Source organism: Camelus ferus, chromosome 18 (genome assembly GCF_009834535.1).
Source record: "Camelus ferus isolate YT-003-E chromosome 18, BCGSAC_Cfer_1.0, whole genome shotgun sequence".
In the NCBI taxonomy this organism is placed as follows: domain Eukaryota; kingdom Metazoa; phylum Chordata; class Mammalia; order Artiodactyla; family Camelidae; genus Camelus; species Camelus ferus.
Window position 1 is genome coordinate 10,233,686 of NC_045713.1, and position 21,307 is coordinate 10,254,992.

Here is a 21,307-nt window from a genome sequence, read left to right on the forward strand (position 1 = left end):
GCCCTGTTGGCTGAAGGCTGGGAATGAGCACGCTTTCTGGGAGCTGGGGCAGAGCGCCCTGGTGGGAAAGGGCCCCGAGCCAGGGAAGGGCTTAGCCTGGCTCAGAGTTAAAAGCAGAGCAAGCTGGAGTGTTTCTGCCCGAGTAGAGAGGGTAGGAGGCCTGACAGGAAGCAGATTATGCAGGTGTGCCCTGGGGGTTTTATTAGAAAAATGAGAAGTCACCTAATTCTGTTTATTTTACTGATGAAGAAACAGGAACCCACGTGTCCTGATCAGGGTCATGTTGAGAATTTGTGAGGGAACTAGACCTGAAAGTAAGTCTCTTGTGTTCATACATTTTTTAAAAAATTGACGCATCATATAAAAATTGCGCAAGGCAGACGTGGAATGATTTTCTGTGAATTTTCATGCAGTGAAGGTGCCCGTGGAACCGGATCGAGACAGAGATCTTGACCTGTTGTCCGCAAGCCACCCCCAAACGCATCCCCCACCACGCCGTCCCCCGGAGGTGACGCCCACCCGGGCTGACTGCTGACACCACACGCTGGTGGTGCCCGGTTTTGCACTTGTGTGAATTTGTGGCCGGGAGCCCATGCTGTGAGCTGCCCCCGTCTGGCTGCCTTCACTGCACGTGTCTGTGAGGTCCTCCTAGTGGGTGGTGGTGTGTGGGCAGCAGCTGCTTCTCTCCGTGGCTGTGTGGTTTCCTCGCTGCGAATCCGCGGCATCCCAGGGCGATAGTCCCTGAAAGTCACTGAGAGAGACAGTGTGCGTGGAGTGGGAGCTGGACTGCGGTTCAGGGCACTTAGTATGTCTGCTAATCTTGCGAGTCCTAGTTGCTGCCTCTAGCTAAGTGAAGCTTACACGAGGAAATGTCTCTGTCAGAGCCGAGGTACATACGCCTGACCGTTACTCTGAGAATACAGTGCCTGGTTGAAACCAAGGCTGGCACCAGCAGGGATTGCCCTGTACGTGGCAAACACGTGTTACTCACCAGTGGAAACGGCTTGGGTGGATTGCCAGGTGCTTTCAGACGGTCTGCCAAGGAGCGCTCAGCCTTTTCAATACTGTCTAAGGGACTGTACATTTCTAGGGGGTCAAGGATAATTTGCTACTTAATTGGGCCAAATGGCCGTCATTTCTACTATTTAAAATTTGGTCTGTTTAAATAAGTGATTGATTAATTGGGTGAATGCTATTCTCATGTGTACTTCAATTTTTTTCTTTCTCTTTTTTCTTCAATATTTCAGATGACGTTGTGCCATATTTTAAAACAGAACCAGGCCTACCGCAGATTCACCTGGAAGGGAACCGCCTGGTTCTCACCTGCCTGGCTGAAGGGAGCTGGCCGCTGGAGTTCAAGTGGACGCACAATGACAGTGAGCTCACCACCTACAGCAGCGAATATAAGTAATTGCTCGCTTAAGAATAAGATTCCGTTTCGGGCTGATGTGTTTAGAATACTTGCCTTACTGGCCATGATAGCCCAAGGGGGGAAATAGTGGATTGAATCTGCAATGCATTAAGGATAAAGGGATGGGTCTGAACAGGTAATCAGCGTGTGCCTCGCTGTTCCGATGCAGACTGTACGTACACTTCGGGAGTCTGTCCTTATATTTGCGGAAGTAGGCCCGCTAGTGAAGTCACCGGACCCAAAGCCGCTGCAGTCACGGAGCAGCGCGAACGGCGGCGGCTGCGCGGCCGGTCTGCGCTCCGCGACAGCAGCCCCGCCCGCCGGCGCTGTTCTGTCTGCAGAGCGTGGACGTTAAACGGCGCTCTTCAGGCCAGCGGCTCCTGGAGCTCTGATTAGTCCACAGAACGCTATCCTGCCCACCTGTCAGGCTCGGGCTGGGAAAAGACGGAACTTGGGAGGGTGGGCACGAGGCTAGCATCGCTTTCAGCAGCAGCAGTGACCACTGACCCAGCACCTGCCGTAAGCGAGGCACTGGGGACAGGACTGAGTGCGGCGGGGGACCCAGTGCGGGGGACTGAGGCGGGGGAAGCGGAAGATCGGGTTCCAGCGGGGGTGCGGCTTCGCCCAGGGAGCGTCAGGGCTGGCGAGCCTCCGCGTCTCCTTGCGGCGCTCGCGGCCTTTACGGTTTGGTACCTGTTTGCCTCCTGTCTCTGCGAGGACTGTGCCCGAGGCTCAGCTCTGAGTGGGATGGAGACTTAGTGACTGCCTAACAGTCCACGAGGCACAAACCAGCAACACCAAGCGCTCATTAAAGTGAAATAAGAAAGAACTGGCTGTCTAGGGGTATTTTTAAGAGTAATGAGCGTCTCAACATGGGGCAGAGCCCACCACGCACTCTCTTCACTCAGAAGTTAGAACATGGGTGTCCACGGACCACATTCAGCCTGCTCGGAATGTGTATGTGTGTAGGGGTGGTGGTATTTTAAGGATCACCTTAAAAACATACGTGGATGTATGCACAGTGTACGTTAACTGATTGCCAGCATTTAACACTTGTAAGGTTTCATATAAAAATCTGCTTTCTGGCTCCTTTGAGCAGTCAGAAGGCCTGGCCACCTGGAAATGCAGTCCCACCCAGAAGTAGGCACTGGGCAGTGCTGCCCTTGGGTGAAGTCCCGGACACCCCAGTTCTCAGCTCTCCCTGCCGCCCCCCATAATGCCCTGCTGCATCTGCCCAGTTCCAGGCTGCACCTGCCCTTTGCAGACAGAGGAGCTGTGACCTCCCCTCTCATCCCGAGGCCCGCACTGTCAGAGTACCTACTGCTGTGGGAGCAGTTTATGCCAACAGTGACCAGCACGTTGAAATCAAACAGACCTTGGTTGGAGTCTCAGCTCACCACCAGTTAGCGTTAGCGCTGTGATCTGGGGCAAGCCACTTTTAGCCCTACGTCCAGTATCTGCAGAGTGGGGTGATCACACCTCATTCGTGGTGGTGTGAACATGGAAAGGCTCTAATCTATGTAAAACAGCGTATTTTCTGGCCCACAAGCAATCTGTTAATAAATTCTAGGCAAGGTCATATTTTATTTTAATGTGACATGGGGGTTGGTTTGTCAGAATGGGTATAAAGAAAGCAAAAAGTGAACTTACAGGTGAGAACCATGACAAGCAGTGGGCTTTGATGGCAGACAACTTGAGTTCAGTATTTCTGTTCAACTTATCATCTGCTTGACTTTGGGCAAGTTATCTGACCAGTTTGAGCTTTCTTTTCCCATCTGTAAAATGTGTGTACTAAAACCCACCTAAGGGGGTTCTCATGAAAATTAAATGATGTAATGTTTTATATGCCTCTGGAAGAAAGATTTCAAAAGAATCCATATTTTTCTTCCTCATAAAAAGGAGTAGTGATGTGGGTGGTCTATAATGGGGGTCTTAACCCTGGGGTACGTGGCCATGGGTGGTGGCAAAGGGATTGTTTTCTCGATCTCCACTTTCCACGGGCATGTGTCTAAAATGGAGCTCCCTGACGACAGGCCTTGGTGTTGACACCTGCCGGTTCTCTTTTCACACCCGCTTTGTGTTGTTTCTTCCGCTTCACAGAAGAAGGGCATGCCCTTCGCAGTTCGAGCCTTCCGTGGAACAGTGAGTGCAGGGTGCCAGGGCTTGGAGAGGCCTCTCGTCCCGGAGAAGGGCTTCCTGCCTTCACTCCGCCCACACTTCTTTTAAGGGCAGAGCGACGCCAGACAGGGTCCTTTTGAGCAGTCCTGGGATTTTCTTAACTCTGATGTGTTGTGTAGGTGGGCGGCAAGAGCCACGCTGCTTTTTGTGAACCCCCTCACCTCTTCTTCTCCGGTATCATCAGAGTATATATTGTGCCTCAAGAAACGTTTTTGGGAACAAAGCCAAGAGGCACTGACAAGAAATACCACAGGCGAGCACCTTGTTTTCTCCAGGTTGCAAGGGTGACGCCCCATGGCTTTCACCCACTTACACAGAGTAGAGTTAGAGTTTTCAAGATTTGTTAGAAAGGAGAAGCCAGTAGAGAGATGCTCTTCTCTGAAGCACCCTGGGCTCTGGCTCACCTGCCCAGGTGAGAAGGGCTTGGCACGACTTCAGTGCAGATCCCAAGGAGGAGGGGTGGAAAGTTCTGTTTATTTTCATCAGACCAGTGGTCCGTCTTGATGTAGATGGAACATGTGCTACTTCAAAGTTACTGCTTTGTGTTTTCTCATTCGTTCAGAAGACACTTTCATTAACGTTTGCAAAAAGATATTATTTGATATTCTAAATCCCTGGCCATTTTTATTACTTCAGTGTGTTTTGCTTGCTGGCTCGCGCCAGCCTCTTCTCTCCTTGTTTATTCATTTCTTCCGTGTACGCGTTAGATTTAAATGAACTGTATGCAGATATGTGATCAATACCTCCTCTTCTTTTTGTTGTTAATTCCTGTCCAATTCTGTTCATTCTAATAGTAAATAACTTTCCATTCAGTAAAATGTAAAATAATTGGGGAAAAAAGCCACTTTCACTCCAGAGACATATTTCCTTTCTAAGTTTTTAATGTTTAATAATTAGTTTCCAAAACTTATAATACATCTATGTTATTTTGATTAGCTGTGTACTAATAATAATTACAATTGACATGTAATTCCAGAAGAAGAATTTTTAAGCCGTTAGAATCTTTTGGTCAAAGGAAATTCTTTTTAAATTGTTATTTTTTTTTCCCAGAGAGGTGTGTTGGGTGATAACTATCTTTCAGACATAAAAATATATTACATTAGAATCAAATTCTGTGGGGCAAATTGATTGAATATGCAGCTTCAAAGAGTGAAAAGGAAACAATATGAAAGTTCCATCTGTCAGAGAGTTTACTTTTAAAAATATATAATGTGAATATCAAAATAATTATATTATTTTGATTCCATTGGATACATTTAAAACAGTGGTGTGACTGCCTCATTTTAAAATGCCAAAACATGCACTATACCATTATTATATATGCAACTACTTAAGCTTATGATAGAACAATTCTGGTGTCAACTTAAAAATAAGCGAGGAGATGGGGCTCTTTTTGCGTGGCTCTTTGCGCTGGTAGATTTCCCTGTTAACGTGACGCACCCTGGGTAATTCTCAGGAAGACAGAGCATAGTTGGTTGTATTGAAGTGGGCTCAAGGAGGTGGTTTATTATAGACGGACCATGAAAATAAGGTAGACGCTCCACTACCATTTCACTAGAAACTCGTTAAGGAGAAATGGGTTATTCTGAAGCACGAATGGTTTGGGTTAGACGTGATAAATTATATTCCGTTCGCTGAAGGCTTCAGACAGTGAGATGGGTTATCAAGGGTCCATTGTATTTTGTCATCGTTTTTTTCAAGACATAAAACCTGTCTAAAAATCTCATGCTGTTTTTTCAAATTACTCTTTCATTGGCGTCCTTGCAATAAGCACCTTCAGCTGTCATATGTCAGCCTTCATGGGACTGCCGTCGGTCTCAGGCTGAAAACATGGACGCTTCATGAAAACGGTAGCTGCTTCCTCCCTGCAGCTGAGTGCCTGCTTCTCCCCTGCCCCACCCCCACCAGCCTTTGGTGTCAGTTACGAAAGTGCTAGCCCTAGAAAAAAGCAAATAATATAAATTCAGCTTTTCCTTCTTTGACTAAAAAATAGCATTTTCTTTGCTGCCTGTGTTACAAACTGCACAGTGATTTTTGGTGAGTCTCGTCAAACGTTATGATGTTCACATTGGTGCTTATGGCCACGTTGAGGCCCGGGTGGCCACGCTGGGAAGGTGACAGTGGTTCAGTAATTAAACAAAGCTGTGTAGGCGTCATGGGCAGATTTGTATCTGTTTTTTTTTTTTTTTTAAGAGAAACTACTTACTCTAAATTATTTTCTACTTTGGGATTAAAAATGTTTTATAATTATATTCGAAGTATGTATATCTAAGCCAGGAATTTCTAGGACTTCATTGTTACAACAGGAGGAACAATCGGACACTCTAAACTGCTGAAAATCTTATGGTCCCCTTATGTGGTCTGTCTCTGTGGCTCAGTTTCTACTGCAGTATAAATAGTAGAAATTTGATGGGTGTTTATTCTTTTTATTTCAGTTAAAAAAAAGGAATAGTTAAGGGAAAAGTTACTTTTTCTTATGTCCTATAAAAAGACCAACATTCTACAGTATCAATAAAGTTTATTAAATGCCTGGGAATAACCTTTATAAGAAACAAACAGACCATGCATGAAGGAAAGTAGAAAACGTCACTGAGAGGAAAAAAAGGAGAATTCAGACAGGAAATCTAAGCAACCGTGAAACCAGGCAAAGTGTGTGCAACAAGGTTTGTACGAGGCAGGACATCAGGCAGCAAAGGTGTGCTGGCTGAGAGACGGAGGCCAAGGAGGTGAGCCCTTGTGACTGCCCACTCACTGCCCTCAGAGCATTTCCAGGCTGCGGCACAGAGAGGGAGGGCACAGGTGGAACCTGGGGGAGCCCCGGAGCTGGAGAGGGCCGAGGGTTCAGGGAGACCGAGGGCAGGGTACTGGCGTGGAGAGAGCTGCAGAGAGAGAGCGTGGGGCTCTGCAGAGGCTCTCTTGGGAGTGCTTAGCAGGTTATGTGTCAGCTCATCCACGTGAGGCTACCCAAGGCCTGAAAGAACTGCCCGAGAGGTGGCGGCACTAGACCCCCACACTCACCTGGGCTGGGTCGAGTGCCTGTTCTCAGCAGCCAGACTGAAAAACCTCATAACCCATGAGGTTGTTGGATACGGTGTACAGGCGTGTCTGGGGTCTGTAGTGGGGGCTTATTAACCCTGGACCAAATAGGACTCTGGTCCTGCCTCAGACATCTTAAAAGCAAGATTGGAGAAGATCAGAAACTATTTCCAAGTATCTTTGCAGCATCAGAGAACAAAGCTCAGGAACGTTTATAGAAATATGGAAGTAATCCAGCACCGAACAGGGTAAAATTCACAATGTCTAGAATCTAATCAGAGATGAGCAGGCATATAAGGAGGCAGGAAACATGACCTATAATGGAGAGAAAAATCAACTAATAGAAACCAAACCAAAGCTGACACAGATGTTAGAATTAGCAGAGAAAGGCAGTGAAACCTTGTAACTGTATCCCACGTGATCAAAGGTAGAGACGTGAAAGATACTGAAGGGCAGAAAGCAGACTTCTAAGGATGAAGCCTGTGATGTCTGAGATGAAAAGCACGTTGGATGGGACTCTAAGCAGGTTAGACATTGCAGAAGAGAACATTAGTAAACTTAAAGATACAGCAAATGAAAGGCAGATAGAAAAAAAAAAGAGGAAAGACCATTAGTGAATAACAGCACAGCTTCAGATGGCCTAACATGTGGGTAGGAGGAATCCCAAAGGAGGCAGGGCTGGAAGAATATTTGAAGAAATATTGAGCAGTTTTCTTATTGATGAAAAGGACAAACCCGCCAACCTGAGAAGCTTGGCAGATCCCAGTGGTGCAGTTACTAGCCAGTGCAAGAAGAAAAGAAAGAAGGAATAAAAGGCATCTAGATGTAAGAGAAGATGTAACAATGTCTTCCATTGAAGGTGGCATGATTGTCTATGTAGAAAACATGGTATCTTTTAAAAAGCTGCTAAATTTGTGTATGTTTAGCAATGTGATAGGGTACAAGATAAACATACAAAAATCAGTTATATTTCTGTATACTAGGAAAGAATAAGCTGCAACTTATATTTACTTATATTATATACAATTTATGTAACTATATGTGTGTGTAATTGTTTAAGTAGCTTCAAAACTCAGAGATAATTCTGACACGGGATTTGTAATGTTTTTACACTAAAAACTATAAAACAAAAACAAGCAAAAAACTAAAAAAGATTGCCTAAGAAAATAAAAGCAGACCTAAATGAATGGTCAGATATCCTGTGTTTAGATGTCTGCATACTCAGTATCACTGCCGCGTGGATCCCTTGGCCATATCCTCTAGGCTTGAGACCCCAAGACAAAGCAGTTGCTTACACTTTGTCACTAAGCCATGGGTTCGACTCCTCTACGTGGTTTTTGTTTCGTCTTGTTTTTAATCTGCTGAGTCCCCTACTTGTCGAGAAGGAAAGTCTGTTTAGCTGAGAACCCTTTTCTTAAGTGAAATGCAACTGGCTGGTTTCATCGTCAGCCGGCCCGTGTGACTCCCACCTTGGTCTCCAGCCTTCCTGGCCTTCCTTAGCAGGATTCTCCTCGCTGCCTCGCTCTCCATCGGTCCTGTCCTCTGGGAGCTCTGAGCTCACGACACCACCAGCAACAGGTTACGTTTTGGCTCGAACGAACTGGTCTTGCCCGTTTTGGCTACAATAAGCAGAATTCTTTATAGTCCCGAGCTGCTTACGGCTCAGGGTAGCTTTCTTTTCCTAGTGGCCAAGATCTGAATGGTTGGGACAAGGAGTGTGAAACTTAGAACCGAATTTTGGCCTTTCTTCTGTATCACATAGTTATATTTAGGAGCCCTGGAATTAGGAATTTCTCCTTCCTAAGGCATCAGGTTCTTTTGTCTCTCTGTTTATAAGGAAGGGGGAAATAAACTTTGGAAGATAAAAGGGGATGGACTGTTCTCATCTCATTCCAAGTCAAAGTTTCCAGCACTGACTTCCAGGGCTTGTGTGGGATGACTCCGTGGGATTGCGTTTGACTTTGATCTCTGATACTAGGACGGTGTGTTCCAATGCTTATATCCCTTCTACAAAGTTGCAAACTTTTTGTATTTGTATCTGAATTTAATTGACTATCTTTTTGACTCCATGTGGTTATAGCAGATATGATTGTTTCTGGAGAATTTCTGAAGGGGAATTAGCATTGAGCTTTTAAAAGTTCTTATTGGAGATGACTTGAATTTAGAGAATTAATTTCCATGTGGTTCATTTGTCTAGGGATGATTGTGGAATCTAAGTGAAGAACTTTAGGCAGAATGACCAAACAATTTTGCAATGTTATTGCCGACAAATGCTTCCATATGAGACAAGTGAAAGCTTTTTAATTTGTTTCTAATTCATTTATGCTAATATTGTAATTCTGAATAGTTTAGGCCCTCTTTCCATTGTGTTTTGGTGTGGATAATTTTAACTGTGTGGAAACTAACATTTCCCCTCATACTTTGACCCTTCACAGAGTGGTCCTAAACTTTTTTTTAATGTCTCTAGAGAACCTGGCAATATAAGGAATTAAGTAACAGAGATGGAATAAAGGATTTTTACCTCTAAAAAAATCAACGTCTTTCCCAAGGATTTTCTGCAGCTCCGTTCTCACTGACTGGAGAGAGCATTTTCCCCTGATGACAGATCTAGCAGACTAGTTCCAGTCGTGACCTCATGTTCCCTGAATTGTGAATTTCTCCTATTCTGCCCCTGACTTGATAATAGAAGGTAGGAACGAATTAAGAATGAATGACCCCAAACATTGTTCGTGCTGGAGAAAATCGTTTAAACCACAATCCCTGAAGGGTCTTAGGAACATTTCAATGGCAACTCTTGAGATTCTGGATTGGCTTTTGTGACTAGGAGTGAAGATAAAATTTAAAAGTGGGTACTCGTGGTATGTGGATACGCAGCCTCCACTTGATCCCTGGGGGCCTTGTAGCCCCCAGATTTATATCCCCAAACACCTGTGACAGGTGCCACAGGTGCTGAGTCCACTCCCAGCAGGAGCCTGCTTATTGTCTCTTTCAATCTAATATACATTTTTTAGGCAAATAAAATACAGATTAAAGAACTTTTGCAAATACGATGTTCCCATCGGCTAACTTCCATGTTTATCACATTGTTTTCTTTAACTTCATGCTAACTACTTTAACTCTTTTGAAAGGATTCAAAACATAGCCCTCAGCCCACCCAGCGTCTAGAAGCTATTAGTGAGCTGGACACACCTTCAGAATGTTGTACCTGTCTCTTTCTTAGTACGTTTCAGTCTACGTCTTTTCATTTCACTCTCTGCTTGAGAAAACTGCCGGCTGTGGACACATACGCTTTTGATTGTTGGCCACATTTTAAATTTCATATAGGAAATTTGTAATAATAAAACTGAAGATACAATTATTTATAATCTGGTTTTCAAAAAAAAGAATTGAAGTAGTTCCCAGAAGGATATGAACAGCTTAATTTTGTATTTTTTAACTTTTTTTTCACTTTAAAGATATGAGTGGGCTTTGGGCCGAGATATGAAAGTGTTATTATAGAAAACAGATATTTTTATACCCGCAAACAAAATGAAACTTGTGGGGAATTGCCTTACCTGGAGTAACACAAAATGAAGACCCCCACTAAACGAAAAATGCTTATATCTCATTTTAGTGGGTGTGAAAATTCTTTCTCCTGACTTGAGCTGTGTTCCTGGCCCTCCTCCCCTAGAAGGAGAGGCTTCTCTCCTGGACCGAGGATGTGGTCTCGTCATCCTGAGCCACGGCAGGTGTCCGCAGACTGCGTGCTCAGCCACGCGTCTCAGTCTTGTTGAGAAGAACTGCCTCACAGTAACTGTTCTAAAACCAGGTGCTATTTTGTCAGACGCTTTCTAAAACTTCGTGGCTCACATCTGGAATGCTCCTTAGAGGAGGTTAGTTAGTCTCAGTTTGGGGTACTATTTATCATCCAGTGATTCTTAGAGGTTAACCAGGAGGCCATGATTTTTTAAAAAAAGATGATTCAGTGAGGCATGATTTAGGCTTTTCTGTGACCATGGGGAGTACCTAGTAACTTCAGAAGTTTTTTCCAACCAAAATTATTTTGACTATGTTCCAGGGAGTTCTAGGACAAACTAAATAAACCCTCTCTCGTGGAAACAAAAAAGGGAGTTGTTGCCTGGACACTGGGTTCCTCCTAAATCACTGGGCTGACTGGACGGTGGGCAGGAACAGGGGGAGCTGAGCCCACCAGAGCCAGATCAGCCCCGATCAGCCCAGGAGCCCCAGGAGGTTCTGCTGCTGGTACCACTGGACCCCGGGTGCCGCTGCCTGAGCCACTGCCACGTTCCCCTGAGCCGGGGCTCCCTGGGCCCCACCATCCCTGCTGTTGGACAGACTCTCCTGTGCATTACCAGCCAGGTCCCCAAATCCAGAGTGTGTGTGTCCGTGGTCACGGGGTGCCTCATACCTGTGCCCTGGGGATGCAGGGGTCCGCCTCCACCAACACTCATAGTGGAGAATTCTCAGCATGTGGTGCAGATCCCAGGCAGGCTGACGATGTCAGGTGTCCTCTCCGTGCACAGCTGCTCAAGCAGGTGTCCATGGGCTGAAGTGGGCAGAAAGCTGCTTCCCAGAGACGTTCTGGGGTCGCTCCCGTGGCCCCTTCCGAGTGGCAGGTCAGGAGAGGATTTCTTCTACGTAGCAGAAATGGACGTTTAAACTGTTGGTTTTGTTGTGATTTTGTGTTCTGTTTTCTTGAATTTGCTATTCCTGATGATGAACTAGCTCTGGAAAACGTCCTGTTGGTCTGGTAGAAGTCTGCCTTGATACAGTGAATTCAAACATTCCCTGCTGTGCTTATTTGAAATAGGAGCAGGCATTTTCTATATTTTAGTGGCATATGGTGCTAAGATTTTATCATACTCTCTTACAAAGAGCCAGGAAACTTTCTCTGCTTAAAAATATGTGTTTATAAACAATCGGCTTGCAGTGAATATTCCCATCTGTTGGGTGAATATAATTTGTGTAGGAATTCCTGCAATAGGTGGAGTACTTTGCAACTTTCGTGTGTGTGTTTTCCCTGGTGAGACGTTAGACTACGGAGACAGCACCGAGCAGCATATGCCTGATCTTCAGCTTTGTTTGTTTCTCCCTGTTGAGAGCAGTGCCGTTTTGTGCAGAAGTACGCGGGATTACTGTAGAAATGCGTAAGAATTTAAAATCTATTCAGGGCACTGCAAGAACAGACAAACGGAACGAATAGCAATCACATAAATATCGTTATGGTGATGAAACTGTGCCTGTAGTTTGTCAGATATGTGTTCCAGTAACTTGTGTTACTTCTTTTCCAAAAACTTTTGTTGACTTTGTTTTAACCTAGTCTCAAAACTCCTCCTCATTATCATCACAGTATATAATAATCAAAGCTGCTCATCCTTCTAGTCTTGATTGGTAATTTAAATAAATGGCATTGACTCTGTGTTTTCAGTTTAGTATTGTTCTGATTGTCTCTACCAATTAATGTTTTTGTTTGAGATGAGCCATTCCTCAGAATAGAATACAATTTTGAAGAATGAAACTCAGCAGTATTTTTTTCAGAAAACATTTTATTAATCTTGCCGTAGGATCTCAAAATGGTTATCAGATTATTATTTGCTGAATATTGAATGACCTGTATTGTCCAAATGTTTTATTCATTTAAAATGTTTATGCCTATGAGCTCCTTTTTCTGGTTGACCTATTGGATATACTTAAGTTAAAAGATGAGCAATTAGTTGAATGTAAGTGATTTCCAGGTATGCTTGGGAGCTGAGCAAATACAGCATACCACACTTGGGGCCTTTTGCTTGATTTTGTTTTAAGTCTCTCTGGTTATACTTTATAAGAGGAAGTATTTTTAAATTGAAGATATCTGACACCAGAGCACGCTTTTCATAAAGGATAGCATCACTGTGTTTTCTCTTTTTCAGAAAACAGTTATGGTTCTTTTTTTCTTTCTTAGGATAGACAGCCTCCCACGTGTGAACAGTATCCAGGACTCAAGCTTTATTCTTGATTTTTGAAGAACATTGTCTAGAAACCAATTAATGTGCTCTCCTAAGTAGTGTCGAAGGTTTGAGCTCCAGAGCTGTGGGACTTGCTTCAAGGGGTCCTTGCTTGTATCTCCTGATTGTTTATGGGTTTAAAAATATCCTGCATTATAAAACTAACAGGAAACCTAAACCAGCGCTTTTATGGGAACTGTACCTTCTAACTACCCCTCTTTTCCTCTATAAAGTTTTACTGAAGTTTTTTAGAAAGGCATTAATTTGAGGAATGGTTACTTATGGTCACAGGAATGGCAAGTACAAATGAAACGACCTTTCAGTCATTCAGAAAAGTTTGTAAAGTTAATGTCAGGCCATACGTGGAGTAAGATGGGAAAGCACGTGGGCTGTTTTGGGCGCTGCCTGTGCCCTGCTGTGGGTGGACAGGGGAGCTGTGCCGGGCAGTTGCTGCTTGCTCTGCCTTAGCATCCTGTGCCTCGTCCTGCATGGCTGGCACTTTTATGCACAGCGGCACAACATAGTGTGTTAAGGTTGCTGCCAGTCCTAGAAATAATTTTTAGAAAATTATGAGAGGTAGAATTATAAAAAAAAAAATTGAAAGATCTAATTTTTAAGAGTAACGACTTTTAGCTATTTAACATTTCTCATCCATTCAAGCAGTCATAAGTGACACCTGCTCCGTGCCTGACACGGTGGTACAGTGATGAAAAGGCAGGTCCAGGACCTAGCGTCACGTCATATTTGCAGCCTAGTTGGAGAGACAGACGGCAATTAATAAATTGCAGTTGCAGTAATTGTGTTGGTCAGGGAAGGGCCACATAGATACTGATTTACCGAAAATAAAATATTTGTTGAGCACCTACTGGCGAGATGCCAGCGCTGTCCAGATACGGAACCATTAACACTGCTTTTTGGTGTTTGGCAGGTATATTATTCCGTCTTTACAGAGGCTGGATGCTGGGTTTTACCGCTGTGTGGTTCGGAACAGGATGGGAGCTCTCTTACAAAGAAGATCAGAAGTTCACGTCGCATGTACGTGCACACTGGAGAACTCTGCAAGCGTTAAGTAGCACGGCGGCGTCTGTGGGTGCTGGCCAGTCGCCTTCACCCGTGGTGGGGACTGAGGTTCTGTCTCGGGTTCTACTTGGGATAGGATAATCGCTAAAACTGATCGAAAGATAAGTAAACAGTCGATGTAGCTGGTCCAGTGAAGATGAGGTAAAGGCCACTGTTCCCAGTCCAGTCGATCCAGGGCCCTGTAAGGCACTGTGGAGGATAAAAAAAAGTGGACAGGATGCCTTCTGACTCAGGAATTAGCTGCTCTTAGCTTTTATTATATTTAGATTTGAATGTTTTTAAAATGAAAAATTAAACCCAATTAGGTAAATCAGTTCACAGTCAGTTACTTCCAGTTTTGCTTAGAAAGCCTTCCGCTGCACAGCAGGAAGTGCGCGGACAGCGCGCACCAGCGCTGTAGGGACGAGTCAGTGCTCCGCTCCGCTGGCCGGCGCGTGGAGGACGAGGCTCTGCCCAGTGGCCGAGGGGCTCTCGGAAGGCAGGGCTTGGGCCTGCCGGTGCTCTGTGGGCGCGCGGGGGGCGGGGAGGGGGAGGGCTGGCCCGCAGGGCGCTCGGTGCCTGTGCAGCCCGAAATCCCGCCCGGCGCGGCCTGTGGGCTTCGTTACCTTGTGAAAGCGGCTCTTCACTTAGAAGAAAGTGAAACGCGGTAGGAAAGGGTAAATCACACATGGCTCTGTCGCAGTGGATTTCGGAGGGCTCTAAAGAGCTCCGAAAGTGGGCCGCGCCGACCTTGGTGACAGTGCTTTCCCCGGGGCTGCGTCTGACCCCAGCTGAGGCCGCTGCGTGCAGCAAAGCAGCCCCGGGCGTCCTGCTGCGCGCGCCGGCCGGGCGGGCGCGCGGGGCGCGGGCTGAATCACCAGGAAGGCGTAGCTTTCTGAAGGGCGGTGGTGAGGTCGCTCAGCTAAACTTGTCTGCAGAATAACTCAGAACTTTCATTCAGCTGAGTAATTGAAAACAGAATTCACAAGTGAAAAATTACGGTCAACACCCAAAACATTTGAATACAGTTAGACTTTATTACAATGCATTAAATTCTATTTTTTAAAACTTGGACTTTGTCGTCCTCCATTACGCTTTCCTTGTTCCATCCTTTATCTCTAGTGCTAGGTTTTCCTCTCTCTTTTCTCCTCTTTGATAACAGATTCCCCTTAATTTAAAATAACCATGAGCATATTCCTAATCTGTTTCATTTGTTTGTTTCATCTTTTTCCTAGAATACTAAATGCTGCTTGTAACATAGGAAATAATTTTTTTGAATCATAAATCCATTGATAATAGAGATCTTTTATGGACTATTCCAAATTTACATGAATTCAGACAAAAATACAGCACGTATGCCACATCGGTGTGTGTATGCATGTATCTGTACCTGGTCATAATGTGAAAATTTTTCAGAAATTTCACACAGTACTAATTTTTAAATTGGCCACTTATACCCACACTCTGATGGCTGGGTTTTCCCTTGTGATCCCAGTTTTTGAATGTTGTAAACCGGTAGCACAAAGACTGGGAGAAACCTACTTGCCCCAAGTTAAGTCAGTAGTGTGGGGTTTGGGGAACCCTCTAAAAAAGAATGGTTAAAAAATATTTCTCCCAGAAGATCTCTTGGGGTCGTTCACCCCAGAAACGAGGAGAAGGAGGCGCTGAGCAGGACAGTGGTGCCTGGGTGGCAGCCCCTGGGGGGTGTGGGAGCCGGGAGAGGCCTGAAAACATTGTTACCACTTCTGTGAGAACACTTCCTGTGGTGTGACGATGCTTTTCAGCAATTTTTGTCACTGTTAGAATCAGTTGCAAACGTTTCACTGTATTGTTGCAGCAACACAGAGCCCAGGAGGTTCTGCTGAGTCACGCGTGTGGGGGCCACTTTGGGGGCACGTGGCTCTGCCTCGTGTCCACCCCCCCCAGAGCCGCCCTCACCAGCACTGTCGCTGGTCCCTCGTCCCGCTGCTTAATTACAGCAACAGCGGCGACTGTGCAATAACATGCAGTTGTTTCCATCCTTGACTTCCCTCCCCCTCAAAAAGAGTTTTCTAGAACTTTAAAGGTCTGATTTTTCTCTGCAGATATGGGGAATTTCATGGATACAGACCAGAGAAAAATGGTCTCGCAAGGACAGGCAGCCGTTCTCAACCTCCTGCCCCTCGCCAGCTGCCCCAGACCTCAAGTGACTTGGTTCCGAGAAGGACACAAGATTATCCCAAGCAACCGAATGTAAGTTGTTCCCGGCGTTTACATTTAAATACAACTCACTGCGCTTGCTGGCACCCTTTACGTGTTAAACGTATCAATTAAGCTTTGGAAAGAGTGACCGAGCCTGGGAGACCTACCCCAATCCTTAGTAGAAGACTGTTTTCAGACTGGCTTGGAAACTTTTAAGCCCTTTAAGAAAATCGTCATGTAATGTTATTCAGGATGCCGCAGGCCCAACTAAGGCGCCCTCGCTCTTGACGGCGCGGTCTTTTCCTTACCCGAGCGCGCTTTCTGGGAGGTCGCTGTCATCCTGAGCTGGGTTAGCGCCACGCGCTAGTTTAATGAGTGCTGGTATTTACTTGCAGGGCTGTGGGTTCTTCCCTCTCTTTACTGAGCCGTGTTCGATACTTTCTTTGACAATAAAGCAGTGATTACTGCTTACTTCTCTTTATCCTCTTACCCCACCGTGACAGTTTTATTTCCCTTCGTCTAATTAGTGGCTCGCCCATCTAGAGCAGAGTAGTCGCTTCGTGATTAGTTAAGCATTATTTCAAGGTGTTCTTGCCTGTGTTCTTGCCTGTCTCACATTCAAGGTATTTATCTAATGCCAAACAGTTTCTTCTTTTGGAGCTCTAAGTGATTGAAAAGAACATTTGATATATATTTCATAAGTGGACATTTTGCAATGTAATTTAAAGACAGTACGCCAGATGTAAAGGGTTCCAGGTTGGACGTTGCTGAAAGAACCGTGAAATGCTGCAAGCTTGGGCAGAAAGTCATGCTTACGCCATCAGACAGTTGCACTCAGAAAAATATTCGTGAAAAGAAAATGCTTTTGTTTTTGCTTTTTTCCCTATAAAGATATGTGTAAGAATTTGCTGAATAGATTTTCAATGTACTTTCTCCCTGGCCTGAGCATCTCTGTGGTTCCCTCTCTAAGCCCAATATCCCCACGGGTTCACTCGGGCATCCGAACCCTGCTTGAGCCGAGATGATTCTTAAGCTTATTTAGCAGGTGTTTCTACTTTGGTTATTGGAAACAGGAAAAGTATTGAAACATATAAAAGCCGTATTTTAAAAATCTAACGAAAATACCAGTTATCTTCGAAAATGGGATGACTTCTGTCCTTTTTCTTTATTTTATTAAAAGTTTCTGAGGTATCCACCTTTACGTTGATTCCAATTAGAGCAGATGCCTCTGGGGTTGGGATGAGACAAAGATGAGGGATCAGTTTCTCGTTCTCATCAAAGACCATTAGGCTGAAAGAAAAGGCAGCTGAGATGGGTTCTTGTGAAATATTCTGGAGGGCCTAGTGTCAGCCCGTGCGGCTGGGCAGCGTCGGGCTGAATTCGGGGGATGAGTCACTCCTGGGGGCGGGGGGTGGGCTGACTTAGGGCTTCTCTCAAACCCTGGAGTTTCTAATCAGTGTCAGTGTGGAAGAATTACTTTAACTCAGCAACAAATAACTATGTAGTAATTCACTTGTTAACTTGTAGTCTAGCTATATTCGTGAGGCAACATTTATTCAAGATGTTACAAAGGATACAGACTGAAATAACAACTCTTAATTTTGCAAGCTTTGCATTTTTTAATTGGCAGATGCTTGCTGAAGACTGTTGACTTCCTGGTGAGCTAGTAACGCGGAGGGGCCAGCAGCGCTTTCCCTCAGTGTCGCGCCACACAAGCGGGCCGCTTGCGGCGTGAAAGCTACTGCATTGGTAGATCTCCAATCTCAGTAGAATAATATGCCAGTATAGGCTCTTTTAAGGGTTGAGATGAGGCTGCTTATGGATATTTACACTTTTTCAAGGCCCTTTAGTTTCATATTTTCCACCGCATCATCACCCCCACGTCTATTAAGTACCTGCCATGCAAGGTATCATAAATCAGGACTCACGTAGTTTTCTCAAGTTTATACGTCAGTCAAAGGTACACTCCTTTCCACTTCTGAAAGTTCAGCTTTGGACCTCAGATGCGGGGCATTTATGCGTTGCCCCCTCCCAGGTGGCTGGCAGACAAAAGTCAGACGGCGTTGGAGCACCTGCACCAGCAGAGGGATCATGTAAAAGTGGAACAGTCTGACTCAGCGTTCCACACCTGTTGAAACAGGTCAAGCCTCACCACCTGCTGTTAACCTGGCGCTCTGAGGTCGGTCCCCTAACACAAGGGAGAGATGGACCTTGTCTTCGGGAGGGGGAACCTCATCTTGCCACCCCAACTCCCCTGTTTTTAAATGTTATCCCATAACCTTAAAAATGTGACCTTTAGGCTCACAAATGATTTTTTTTTTTTCATTTTCAAGGAAACATTAAGTCTAATGTTCCTCAACTTGAGAAATTGGCTGAACAGCCTATCAACAGTTGTAACTCCAGCTATGACCTCCTGAGCACCACCTTAACACATCTCCTCTAACCCTCACAGTCGCCTTCCGAGGCAGGTGTAATTAGCCATCGGAATGAGGATCGGAGGTGTGAAGTGACCCAGCCAGGGGCACACAGCTGGCAGGCGGCCGAGCTGGGACTCAGACTGGGTCTGCCTGACTCTAACTCGCACTGCTCTCCTCCGCATCCGGCTAATTCTTCTCTTCACTTTGTTTTGTGGAACCTTCTTCATGCTTTTGATTTATTTTTTCCTTACACTGCTTTCAGTCTTTTTTCTCCTTTTGGGGGCACCAGCTTTCAATCTGAAACACTATAGGTCAGCCTGGATTTGCCACGAGCCACAGTCTCGCAGAGACACGCCTGCGTCAGCGCCGAGGACGCCTGTGTGCGTCTTGTTTGTCCCTTCTGTGCTCACCCCTACCTCCAGGAGTTGTTGACAGAGGGAGGGCAGTGTGACCTTCCAGTTAAGGCAGGACTTAATGGAAGTCCCAGGCCTGGTGGGAGGTGGACACGGAGATGATCCCTGCACGGCGATCACAGGTTGCTTAGCGCAGGGCGACGGGCAACGAGGGGTGTGGGGGTGACGACCGTGCTCAGAACCCGCCCCCGCCCCGACAGCCTCCGTTCCTGAGCTGCGAGTTGTTGGATGAAGAATAGACGGTGTCGGGAAAACAGCTGAACTCCGTCGTCATTCCCAGGAAAGCAGTTGAAGTGAACGTCCCAGTGGTGGTCCCGAGCCACTCCACATTCGCGAAGGAGAGGCTGAGTGGAACCCTGGCAGAGCTCTGACTGCAGCTTGGGCGCCTGCCTCAGTCACCCACGAAGCCTTTGTGGAGGGCACGCTGTGTGCAGATGCCGTCCTAGGTGGTGAACCAAGGAGCCCTGTCCTCAGGGAACTGACATCCACCTGGAGGGAGGGAGACGCCAGCCTGGCAGTGCGGCAGGTGCCAGCGGACGCTGCGGGGCGGGGGCAGGAGGGCAACGGGACGCAGTAGGGAGGGGCGGCTATTTTAGACGTGGAACCCGCGCAGGCCACTTGGACACTAAACCTGCGTGGATCCACAGAGCGGGGCGGGGGGGGGCGCACACTGGTGAGGAGGGCACGTGTGGACGCTCAAGGTGGGCACGTGCCTGTGGTGTCTGAGGAGCGGCACGGAGGCCAGTGGGGCCGCTGTGGACCAGGGAGGGGCGGGAGACAAGGTCGTCCAGGAGACAAGGTCATCCAGGTCCCTGGGGACCAGATTCCTGGGAGCAGGTTACTTGGCCAGGGTGAGGACTTGGGCATCCATGCTGGGCACCGGAGCGGAGCAGCGCCCTGGCCCCACTCAGGACTCTCTGTGGAGGGCTGTGTTAACAGTCGACTGTAGGACGACAGAATGGGAAACCAGGAGCCCGGGAGGGGCTGCTGCAAGGACTTGGGGGCTCAGATCGGGGTGCTGGGGGCCGGGGGAGAGACTGGCCGGATGCTGGTGCATTGTGGAAGCAGAAACAGATTTCCTGCTGGACTGGACGTGTCATGTGAGAGGAGAGAAGCGCCGGTAACTCCAGGAGCTTGGGGCTGAGCGACTGGCGGGATGCAGTTACCATCTCCTGAAATGGGGAGACGATGTGGGGGTTGGTGGTGGTGTCTGAAGTTTGTTTGGGCATGTCAAGTGCGATATGTCAGGAGACGGTCCGAGAGGATCCAGTTGTGGGACAGTTGTGTGTATGTCAGACTGAGCGCTAGCGGAGAGGTCGTGGTTAGACTTGGGGCCGCTGCTTTGTTGGTATTTGCAGGTCTTCAATGCTTCTGGCGGGACTGTCTGAGCTGGTAAGTGAGGCCCGGAGGGTTCCATCTTATCAGGGAGGAGGCCCATGGCTGCACGTCACACAGGACAACTGTGGGTAGGCAGGAAGGGAATGTGTGAGAGTGTTTTGAGAATCAGCAGAACCGAGCCAGGAGAAGGGGAGGACTGGGCGGTGACCAGGAAGCAGGCCGACACTTGCGTAGCCTCCCGGGGCCATCCAGGCCCTGAGTCCTGGGACTCTTGGATGTTAGGGGACGTGTGACATGGCAAAGGGGTGAAGTGGCAGGAGCAATAGAGAACTAGTGAGGTGGGAAGGGGGCACAGGAGGAAGACAGAGTCTCAGGACTGGAGCAGGTGACTCTAGGGTCTGTATCCGTGACCCGCACATGCCAGCCTCCCCTTCAGACTTCGGCTGGTGGCCGTCACCACCGAGCGCTGTGACAGTAGGCCCCGCCTCCTAAGCAGCCCTCGCCGCCCCTGGGTACTGACCGTCAAAAGCGTCCTTGTTTCTGTAACTCTGCCTGGCCTGGTGCTGTGCAGGGCAGGCCCGCGGCACTGGAAGGGCTGAACGAACGAACTGAGCGAGTGTGAAGAAAAGGTGTGTGACACCTGTAAGCTCCCCGCCAAGGAGGGGAAAAGGCGTGATGGGCCTCAGGAGAAAACCCCGCTGACAGAGGAGAGATGTGTCTGAGACAGGCAGACAGCACTGGAAGGAACTGAGAGTAAGTCGTACTCAGAACTTAGAGTAGGTAATTACAGGTTTTATTTATCTGAGAAGATGAAAAAAATGCATGTTTATTTTTTCTGGTTTGCTGAATCTGAACAGTTAGTTTGCTGTCTTTGCATATCAAAGATGAGAGTAGCCTTGTCTTATAAACATAGTCTAGTTTGATAGTAAAATTGTTCTGTGTTGTTTCAGTTAAGATGCATGTTCTTTGTTTCCTTTTATTTCTCAAAATATGAAACGTGAATGTTGATGTCGTGCGGTGTTTCTCTTACCTCCAGGAGGTAATTTATGTCGGCAGTTATCAGATTAGGACGCAGAAACTTGTTCTGTGCAATGCCATTCTTTTGCTTAATTGCAGGTTTCTGTGCTCAAATGGCACTGTGCAGCCTACCTGACAGGAATGCATAGGCATAAGTGTGCTGGCCTGTGTTTCTCTGGGAAGGCGAAGGTTTACAGATTAAATATTTCAAGCCTCCAGCCAGCTTTGAGGGATGACTTGCCAGGAATGATCTGAATTGTGAAGTATCGGCAG

General features: G+C 46.7%; 1 protein-coding gene across 5 annotated transcripts in view; it reads left to right on the forward strand.

Annotated features, from left to right (window-relative positions):
• The window catches only part of SDK1 (sidekick cell adhesion molecule 1), a 718,389-nt gene that overhangs the window by 265,422 nt on the left and 431,660 nt on the right, over nt 1–21,307 (forward strand). For all 5 annotated transcript variants that reach the window (XM_032459946.1, XM_032459947.1, XM_032459948.1 and 2 more), the window contains exons 2-4: nt 1,248–1,407; nt 13,538–13,644; nt 15,753–15,900. In XM_032459946.1, coding sequence (XP_032315837.1) covers nt 1,248–1,407; nt 13,538–13,644; nt 15,753–15,900 — 415 coding nt within the window. The remainder of the gene's footprint in view (nt 1–1,247; nt 1,408–13,537; nt 13,645–15,752; nt 15,901–21,307) is intronic.